This window comes from Polistes fuscatus, unplaced genomic scaffold, assembly GCF_010416935.1.
Source record: "Polistes fuscatus isolate 324 unplaced genomic scaffold, CU_Pfus_HIC Scaffold6, whole genome shotgun sequence".
In the NCBI taxonomy this organism is placed as follows: domain Eukaryota; kingdom Metazoa; phylum Arthropoda; class Insecta; order Hymenoptera; family Vespidae; genus Polistes; species Polistes fuscatus.
In genome coordinates, this window is record NW_025113140.1 from 864466 (window position 1) to 874039 (window position 9574).

Here is a 9574-nt window from a genome sequence, read left to right on the forward strand (position 1 = left end):
AAATCAAATAGTTCAACATAAAACGTTTAATAAGAAATATTTTGACTTAAGGACTGTTCCAATTGAATGGTTTTACTTGTCCTGTTAAAATTTCTAATAAAAGTCATTTAATTACTATTTAAGATTAAATATATATTTTATTTTGTTTTTGTGTTAGTAATTTATATAATTAAAACAATATTAAATGGAAATAATAATAAAGTATGTGTGTATAAAATATTACAATAAGATTTAATAATTTAAAGTCTATTTGCATTGAACGACAGTATATCATCTGACCATGCGCAGTAAATTTCAAGTAGATTACCAATAAGAAGACGTTGAGTCATTTCTATGTCTAGTTCATGGATCTAGAATCCTTGGTCTAGGTCTGTAAAAAAAGTGGCACTATTGCATCTTATTTAAAAAAAAAAACATAAAGTATTTACATTATTTATTTATAATTAAATAATTGCAAAAATCTAGAAGAAAGGTACAGTTGTTTAAAAAGCAATTTTTTAAATAATAACAATTCATTTATAAATACATGACAATTTATCTATATATAAACTTGAAATGTTAAATGTAAATTTATTTTTTTGTAAGAGTATATTTTTGATTATAAAATTGCAATTAAAATTATTTGTTTTGTTTATTAGTTCATACAAGAAAGAAGAACAATGTTACGCAGTATCAGAAAAACAGTGCTACTAGGAATGCATTCAAAAAATTATTTAATGCCTGTTAAAATAAACTCGCCACAATATTTGTACGGTTGTCAGAAAGCAATAGTACAAACTAATATGGAACAGAAACGATATTATAAAAATTTTGGTCATAGATCTAAACCGTTGGACAGACATGATTACCTAAGTATGGTAGTAGGATTTGCAATAGTTATTGTATTTGCTGTTATGGCAAAGTAAGTAAAGCATTAATTATGGAAATAATAAAAGTATAATTATGAATATTTTCTCTTATAGGCAAACCTATATATCGGAAAGCGAATTAGTAAAATTTCCAAAAGTAGATGCTGCTGTATTATTACATGAAAATGATAAAGAAGAAGATACAAATGTGGATAACGTTGAACAAGACGATCAGAAGAAGAAAAAAGGGAAAAAAGAGAAAACTGGATTCCGTGATAGAAAGGTTGAATAATATTGTCAATTTATCGAGTCCTTTTCGATCTAGACAAATAATAGTGAAACAATCATTGATATTATTTAACTGCTTGTCATTATAAATACAATTAGTTTTATATTCAATAGAAATTTGACAACGTATCTTATGTGAAATATTTTCCTAATCACATATTTTTAATATTAATTAAATTAAATTTAAATTAGTATGATATACATTTATGTAAAATTAGTTATGAAGTATAAAAAGTTTGTAAAGACAGAGACATTTTTACAGATAATAGAATATGAAAATAGAATGAGAGCTTATTCGACACCAGATAAAATTTTTAGATATTTTGCAACAGTAAGAGTAACTAGTTTAGAAGGTACAGAGATATTTATGACACCCGATGATTTCTTAAGAGCTATTACTCCTGGCATGAAACAACCGGATGGTAATACTTTGAGTGCATATATATTAAATTCGCAGTATATTGGCACTGCTACAATTACTTTTTTATCTTTTTTTTGTATTACTAACAGATAAAAATACTAACATAAAACAAGATAGGATTTTATTGCTATGAACCAATTGCTATTTGACTTTAACTATTAATACTCGAATTTTTATTAATATTTACACGTGAAGGCATTAAATTGAAAAATCGAAACGTTTTTATAAGCATCTAATATAATTGACGAGAATTATTGATGATGCTTAATTTATTAAATAAGACATATCAATCGTTTTAAAAATAGGTCCTTTAGAAATAATCTAATTAAAGTAATTTACTAACGCTTAATAAATATATTTTTAAAATACAGATAATAGAATATGAAAATCGTATAAGGCATTATTCAACGCCAGATAAAGTATTCAGATATTTTGCAACTCTCCAAATAACTAATAATGATATACATGAAGTATTTATGACACCGGATGATTTCTTGAGATCAATGACACCTGGTATTAAACAACCTGATGGTAACTTTTTAAATATCAAATGTTAATTGTCTTTTTTAAATCGTCTATATTTTGTTGTATCTGTTTTCTTTCTTAATTATATCATTCTGTTGTATTTATTGATTTTATTTTTATGCCTTCAATAGAAGTATACAAATGTAATTATACGTTTTATGAGATATATGTGACGTTATTAATTATCTGCTTTAAAAGTGTCGTAATCCTGCATGATCATGATTTATTGCTTAAATTATTTAATACTTTTAATTTATATTTCACATATATATATAACAATTATCTAAAATCTATTTTAGGTCTTGGATTAGATCAATATAAAAAATATGATCCCAAGGTACAGTTAATATAAATTATATTTAATAATATATTCTTTTTTTTTGAAATACCTACATTTATTGTAAATGTAGCATTGTTTTCTATTCTTTTGTAGAATATTCATGAGAAATTAGAATTAGCATTAGATGAGAACAGTATCTTTTACAAACTTGGCAGTGCTGGACTTATTACATTCTCTGATTACATTTTTTTATTAACGGTGTTATCAAGTAAGTTCAATTAATATTCTTAATGCTTATATCATTTAAAAAAAAAGGCAAAATAGATATAAGTAAATTATTTATTTTAGCATCTAGACGTCATTTTGAAATAGCATTTAGAATGTTTGATTTTAACGGCGATGGTGATGTAGATTCTGAAGAATTTGGAAAAGTTGCTACGTTAATTCGCCAACAAACTAGTATTGGTAATCGTCATAGAGATCATGCCAATACTGGTAACACGTTTAAGGTTTCATTTATTACTACTTATTTATTAATAGAATATAAATTATTACAATTAAGTTACTTAATAGACCAATTTTTTGTAGGGTGTAAACTCAGCTTTAACGACTTATTTCTTCGGTCCCAATATGAAACAGAAGTTAACAATAGAAAAATTTCTAGACTTCCAGGAACAATTGCAAAGAGAAATTTTAAGTCTTGAGGTAATACATTTTTACTTTTATTTTTTTGTTACACAATATTTTGAGGAATGTGTCTACCGTGTAAAAAAATGTTAGGTGTATGTATATTTACTTATATTTTCTAATAATATATTTTTTTCAGTTTGAACGTAGAAATCCGGATGAAAATGGAAATATAACTGAAATAGATTTTACTGAATTGTTATTAGCATATGCTGGTTATTCCGATAAGAAGAAAGCAAAGATGTTAAAGAGAGTTAAAAAGACGTAAGTATAAATAATAATAAAAGTAAAAAATAATAGATATACAAGTTTTTAAATGTTTATAATAATATAACAAAATTTTAATATAGTTTCAAAGAAAATCCTAAAGGAATTAACAAAGAAGAGTATCTCAAGTTCTTCCATTTTTTAAATAATATTAATGATGTTGATACAGCTTTGACATTTTATAATATCGCAGGTGCTTCTATCGATCAAGGTATCTTCTGTAATATTTTTTATTATAATTATATTAATTAGGTATTCAAAATAAATTTTTATATTTTTTAGCAACGTTAAAACATGTAGCAAAAACAGTTGCCCATGTAGACTTAAGTGATCATGTTATTCAAGTTGTTTATACAATATTTGATGAAAACTGTAAGTTAAATTTCTTTCTATAATTTTATATTATATAATAAATTACTATAAGTGCATTAATGAAATAATTATTGTGTTTTATCTAGTGGATGGACAACTTAGCAATCGAGAATTTATAGCAGTAATGAAAAATAGAGTACTTCGTGGCTTAGAGAAACCGAAAGATACAGGATTTATCAAATTAGTGCAATCATTAATCAAATGTGCAAAAAATAGTTACTTAATTCCTGCATTTGATAAATAATTACTTATCATTTTTAGCATTAATAACATTAATTCCTCAAATTGCTTTTGTATAATAATTTCTTAGTAATGAAAAAGTTATCTATTTAAGTATGTTATTACAATCACATAATTATATAAGACTGCAAAGTTTGACTGTTGTCAAAAATAAAAAATATTAAATATAATTTATATTATTAATAAGATAGAAATCTATCTTAAAATTTAATTCGCCGTAAATATTATCGTTGAAAGTAAAATATTAAAGTATAATATAATATTGTCAAACTATAGGATGTAGTAAATTCCTTTCACATCTCTTTATTAAATAGAGCATAACACGTAAAATGTCTTCAGTTTCTCTTAATATTGAATTGTATTAATAATCCAATATCTTCTGTTGATCGTGTAACATATGATTTAGTTATATTTCTAATTATTAATTTTACTTGGTGTGTTTATGTCATATATTGTGTTATTAAAATGATAAAAAAAGAATATATGAAAATAATAGTGCTATGGCAATTTTTAATAATCATAAATATTAACGCTGAAAATACACAAATTCGCATGAAGATTGACGTACCAAGTAAGTTGTTAAAACATTGTTTAATAAAATGGATGTTATAAAAAAGGCTCGTACAATAAAAAAAAACATAAAATGAATGTATTGAAAGCTACTTTTTTACTGATCTATGTTCCTATCCTTTCATTTTTCCTCTCATTTGAAAATTTACGGTATCTTCTCAAAAGAAACTTCACTTCACAAAATTAAAATTTTATAAACCATAGCATAATTATCTGCATACAAGAAAATAATATTTTTTTACAGTAGATTCAAGTTCAGATGCAACGGAAAATAATGACGAATCACCACAAAATGATATAAAGAACGAATTGCTAAAACAGGGACAATTTTTTAGGTAATTACAGCATAATTATTTCTAAAAATAAAGAGGAATACTCTTATTATAATTGTTTTAAACAGGGATTTGTTCTCCGAGCAATTATCGGAACATGAAATTGAATTTGGTCATGTATGTGAAAATCCCGACGAATGGGAGCAACGATTCGAACGACAAGATATGAAAGCAAATAATTATCGTGGAAAGGTATAATAAACAATACTTTTTACATTATATCCTAATCTTAATTCTTCTTATTATAATTATTTATATTTTAGGTAAAGTGGGGTAATAAAAATGGCGAATACGGAGAACATTATTGGGATTTGAATCATTAAATTAAATACCGTTTAAACTTTTAATTACTATGCTAATTACTAAAATTAATATTTTAATAAGTAGATTATAGAATATGTTAACGCAATTAGGCCAATAAGTCCCGAAACACCTTGTATAAAAATTAAATTATTTAGATGGCGCTGTTAATTTGTAATCACAAATGTGAAAAATAATTTTCGCTGTAAAATTAATTAAGAATAATATTATTCAAATTCATAAGTTTAATATTTTAAATTAAAAATGGAATTACCAATGATAAAGGTTTTATACAATGAAACTTCCTGTCAAAATAAAAATCTTAAAAATCGACCTGTTCAATCTATGTCAAATATAATGTTCATTAGCGATGTTTTGGCTAAACGAATATACAATTGCAAAAATAATGGTAATAATAATTTATGATTAATCATTTTCGCATTTAATTTTATATAGTACATTTATATATTTTTATATAAAACTATATATTATAAAAATAGATTTACAAGAAAAAGAAGATTCAGAAAATAATGATCGATATTGGGCAGAGAAATTAGCAGCTTTAGACGAGGATCATACGAAAAGAAATAAACTCGATAAAAAAGAAATAGATAAACTTTTTCGAAAAGTCGTAAGTTATGCACAACAGACAAATGATAAAGCTTGTTCGTGTGAGGAAACAAAGGTATCGTTATTAACATTTGATTTATACAATTACATAGATAATCGTTCCTTTATAATACTATTAAGGATACTTCTTTCGTATACAGGTTAAAGATTGCTATAATAATAATAAATGTCAAACACTTCGTTGTAACGAAGAAGTTGACAATTTTATTAATTGCGTTAATAAAATGTTTTACAAGTCTGTTCGTACTGATAATGATTTCTTCCCATCGAATAGAAAATACACTTATAATGAAAAATTCAGACGAGGATATTTATTTTTATAAATACTACTCTTTATATTATTTAATTTATACTATTTTTAAATATATACGAAATATATATATATATGTGTATATAAAATTTTAAATTGTATTAAATTATTTTCTAAATTTAAATACATATATCAGAATCACCACTGATATCAGCATCGGTGGTTCAGTGGTAGAATGCTCGCCTGCCACGCGGGCGGCCCGGGTTCGATTCCCGGCCGATGCAAAAACTTTTTTTTTTACTTTTTTTTCTAATGATTAAATTTTTATTTGATTATTTTGCGAGGACATACATCGAAGCATCGGTGGTTCAGTGGTAGAATGCTCGCCTGCCACGCGGGCGGCCCGGGTTCGATTCCCGGCCGATGCAAAAATTTTTGCACTTTTTTTAAAAATTTGATCTGCATTCCGTAAAGTAAAATTTTCAATAATAAACAACTACACTTGTTTTACATAAAGATTCCTTAATGCTTAAATTATAATTTTTCTTAAAAATATATTTTACATATACTTAAACTTTAATATTTCACTCAAATATAAATGACTATATATAAAGACGATTATTTAATTCAAACAGTGAGTAAGTAAGCTACTCGAGTGAGCCACTATAGTGGCCATGGACCTGGAAAAAATAATCGCAAAAGCCACTTTAGTGGCAGGCCGGCTAAGGGCGATATCGGTAATTGCAGTGCTCTACCTTTATCTTACTCACCGTCGGTAACGGTAAATATCGACGGTCGGTAATAGTAGATTTCTAATTAATTTTACTCTACGTCGATAATACTTAATATTAAGATTACCGACAGTCAATATTAATAAAGTAAAAACTGCCATTAACAACGGTCGATATTTTAAAAATAGAACTGCTCACGAATATCGTCCTATGAATATTACTCATAAAACAAATAGAATAAATAACAGAAAACAGAAAACGTAATGATCCAAAAAATAAGATGAAAGCAAGAAAATAGATTCTAATTTGTTTATTATATCTCTGACATATAACGCGTTGGATATTTCACATTTAAAAATAATAAATATTAAAAAATATAATCTATTATAAATGATATTAACATGATCGAGGGAACACGAGTGTTTCCAAATAATGGATCGCAATCTATGATCAAACATCGTTTAAACTCAGCCGAGAAAAGTTATATCCTTTTAAAAAAGAAATCTGATACCTTGTTAGCCTATTTTAAAACAATATTAACAAATTTATTGGAAAAGAAATCGATATTAAAAGAAGTTATGAAGGAAGCCTCGTTTTCTTTGGCCGAAGTTAATTATATAACCGGTAATATAAATCAATTTGTATTGCAATTAGCAAATAAGGCAACGATCAAAGTATTATCACGAAAAAATATTATCGTTGGTGTTAATATCCAAACTTATGAATATTACGAAGAAGGTTTAGATCCTTTTCTTTACACTGGCTTGGCAAGGGGAGGACAACAGGTATCAAATTATTATTATTACCAATAATTATATTCACATTTATATGAATATTTTTACATCGACAGGTACTTAAAGTGAAAAATAATTATCGAAATGCATTGGAACTCCTAATTCAATTAGCATCTTTGCAATCTAGTTTTATAACATTGGAGGAACATTTAAGAGTGACGCATCGTCGTGTTAATGTACTACGTTATATTATTATACCTCGATTAAAATCTACACTGACGTATATTGCGACCGAATTAGAAGAACGCGAGAGGGAAGAAATTTTTAGATTAAAAAAGATACAAACACGAAAAAGAACGAAGTCGAACGCGATAAGAAATATTTCAATTATCCAAGATACTAAAAAAGCTATCGACGACACCGACCATGATCTACTTTTTTAAAAGAATTTTTTCTAATATTAACATCCCTTTCATTTAAACGTTTACAACCACGCAGTATAGAGAAATCGCAATACTAAAATTAGATTTAAAACAATACGATAACGCGGTAACTCATTGGAAAATCGAAAAATAGATTCAACAAAATAATTAAAAAAAAGTAATAAGTAACGTCGAATAAAATCCACACAGTTCAAATGGAAATTTCTAAAGAAAATAAACTAACCGTTTAGAAAAAATAAAATTATCGTAAAAATGGATTTCTTCCATGCCTCGAAAAAAGAAAAAAAAAAAAAACAAAGACAAGAAAATATAAATAAAAAAGAATCTATTGAATGGGGGACTTTTTGAATGAGAGAGAAATAAGAAAGAGAGAAAGAAAGAGAGAGAGAGATGACGACCGAGGAGCATGGAATTTTTCACGTCAGATCCAATGAGAAACGAGTTACGAAAGATTCCTCTCTTTCTTCCCCGGAGAAGAACGTGGAGTCCTCCACGTTTCGGAAGCAAGCTCCCTACACTTTCTTGGTCCAGCAGCAACAGCAGCAGCAGCAGCAGCAGCAGCAGCAGAGGAGGGACCTTTAGGAGGGTCGACTTGAGGAGCAAGCAACATACTACACAGCCAGGCTCTCATTATCATATCCTAGTGTTTGGCGGCGGTTAAGGTTGGCTTTATGGGGCTGTATTTTCTTCGTATAATTGGGCTTCGCGCTCCGGTGCCTCTTTCTCCTTCGTCTTCTCCCTTTTTATTCTTCTTCTTCCTTTTCCTCTTCCTCTCTCTTCCTGTGCATCCTCCTCTTTTTCTCTCTCTGTTTGTTGTGTACTATCTATGTATGTATTTGTGTGTATGTGTGTGTGTGTGTATACCTATAGCGTGCCCCTCAAGCATTTATTATACTTCGAACCAACAACAACCATTTCTGTCCCTTTATCTTATTTTTACTATTTTTATTCCCCCCCTCCTCTACTTCTTTTCATTTCATTTCATTTCTTTCTTTTCCTCCTTATATATTTTTATTATTATTATTATTATTATTATTTTAATCTAAAATATGACCACCAGTTGAAGAAATGATTTTACAATGTTTCACGTATTTTCTTGAATTTTATTATTACTTCTATGTAAAATTAAAAATAAATATAACAAAATGAAATGAATTTTGCATCCCCCTTTTGATTTGTTCTTATTGAACGTATCTATTTAACTTTTTTAATGTTAAATTTGTCAAATTTATTTCTTTTTAATATTGAAGAATAAAAGGGAGGGGGGAGGAAATGTTGGATGCATTAAATATTTTTGTTTAAATATAAGAATCCTAAATTTAATCACAGTTCCGTAATTACGGCACGTGGCATAAGGGTGGAGAGGTAGGGGGGTGACAAAGATGAAGTTCGAAAAGAGGGGAGAAGTAAACAGATGCCGCCACCAGCGATGCTTGAGACGCTTCTTGGAAGGGCAACGAATGTCAGTACTACGGGAAACCCGGTTGCGGGTGGTTGTTGCAACCCGTCGTTCCTTCAAATGAACCATGCACTATTTACAATCTCGCGTTGTTTATCGTACATACGAATATGATCTCCAGTGATAATCCAAACATAATTTTCAAGAATTTCTAGTGCAAAATTATCTAACAATTAATTAACACCCTGTATATTTCG

At 27.5% G+C, this 9574-nt stretch overlaps 3 protein-coding genes and 2 non-coding genes across 8 annotated transcripts; all 5 read left to right on the plus strand.

The window, feature by feature from the left end:
• The first annotated feature begins 333 nt into the window (after positions 1 to 333).
• Positions 334 to 4576, plus strand: LOC122522811 (calcium uptake protein 1 homolog, mitochondrial). Of its 4 annotated transcripts, none has more exons than XM_043644082.1 (12): positions 334 to 472; positions 639 to 901; positions 963 to 1131; positions 1399 to 1558; positions 2382 to 2419; positions 2516 to 2630; positions 2711 to 2871; positions 2951 to 3067; positions 3189 to 3313; positions 3400 to 3527; positions 3599 to 3688; positions 3775 to 4576. In XM_043644082.1, exons 2-12 carry the CDS (start codon positions 660 to 662, stop codon positions 3930 to 3932), a joined length of 1503 nt encoding a protein of 500 aa, XP_043500017.1. In that variant the 5' UTR covers positions 334 to 472; positions 639 to 659; the 3' UTR covers positions 3933 to 4576. The 4 variants fall into 4 exon arrangements, with proteins under 4 accessions (XP_043500017.1, XP_043500016.1, XP_043500018.1 ...); XM_043644081.1 differs by lacking the exon at positions 1399 to 1558 and adding an exon at positions 1929 to 2088; XM_043644083.1 differs by lacking the exons at positions 1399 to 1558; positions 2516 to 2630; positions 2711 to 2871 and adding an exon at positions 1929 to 2088 and having other exon boundaries at positions 335 to 472.
• Positions 4481 to 5165, plus strand: LOC122523193. The gene is made up of 4 exons (XM_043644846.1): positions 4481 to 4499; positions 4743 to 4833; positions 4899 to 5022; positions 5094 to 5165. The coding sequence occupies exons 1-4, from the start codon at positions 4481 to 4483 to the stop codon at positions 5151 to 5153; spliced, it is 294 nt and encodes a 97-aa protein (XP_043500781.1). The 3' UTR covers positions 5154 to 5165.
• Positions 5166 to 6223: 1058 nt separating this feature from the next.
• Trnag-gcc lies at positions 6224 to 6294 on the plus strand. The gene has a single exon. It is a non-coding gene; the product is annotated as a tRNA-Gly (tRNA).
• A 73-nt stretch (positions 6295 to 6367) lies between these two features.
• Positions 6368 to 6438, plus strand: Trnag-gcc. Its single transcript has one exon. It is a non-coding gene; the product is annotated as a tRNA-Gly (tRNA).
• A 704-nt stretch (positions 6439 to 7142) lies between these two features.
• Positions 7143 to 7918, plus strand: LOC122523194 (V-type proton ATPase subunit D-like). Its single transcript, XM_043644847.1, has 2 exons — positions 7143 to 7526; positions 7592 to 7918. Exons 1-2 carry the CDS (start codon positions 7143 to 7145, stop codon positions 7916 to 7918), a joined length of 711 nt encoding a protein of 236 aa, XP_043500782.1.
• Positions 7919 to 9574: the final 1656 nt, after the last annotated feature.

What these genes read in the sequence shown, in the direction of transcription:
- LOC122522811 (XM_043644082.1), top strand. Translation starts at nt 660, where the DNA reads ATGTTACGCAGTATCAGAAAAACAGTGCTACTAGGAATGCATTCAAAA. An exon ending in CTGGATTCCGTGATAGAAAG is followed by an intron (nt 1,132 to 1,398) that starts GTTGAATAATAT and finishes ACATTTTTACAG; the next exon opens with ATAATAGAATATGAAAATAG. An exon ending in TGGCATGAAACAACCGGATG is followed by an intron (nt 1,559 to 2,381) that starts GTAATACTTTGA and finishes AATCTATTTTAG; the next exon opens with GTCTTGGATTAGATCAATAT.
- LOC122523194 (XM_043644847.1), top strand. Translation starts at nt 7,143, where the DNA reads ATGATCGAGGGAACACGAGTGTTTCCAAATAATGGATCGCAATCTATG. An exon ending in TGGCAAGGGGAGGACAACAG is followed by an intron (nt 7,527 to 7,591) that starts GTATCAAATTAT and finishes TTACATCGACAG; the next exon opens with GTACTTAAAGTGAAAAATAA.
- LOC122523193 (XM_043644846.1), top strand. An exon ending in AAACAGGGACAATTTTTTAG is followed by an intron (nt 4,834 to 4,898) that starts GTAATTACAGCA and finishes TGTTTTAAACAG; the next exon opens with GGATTTGTTCTCCGAGCAAT. An exon ending in CAAATAATTATCGTGGAAAG is followed by an intron (nt 5,023 to 5,093) that starts GTATAATAAACA and finishes TTTATATTTTAG; the next exon opens with GTAAAGTGGGGTAATAAAAA.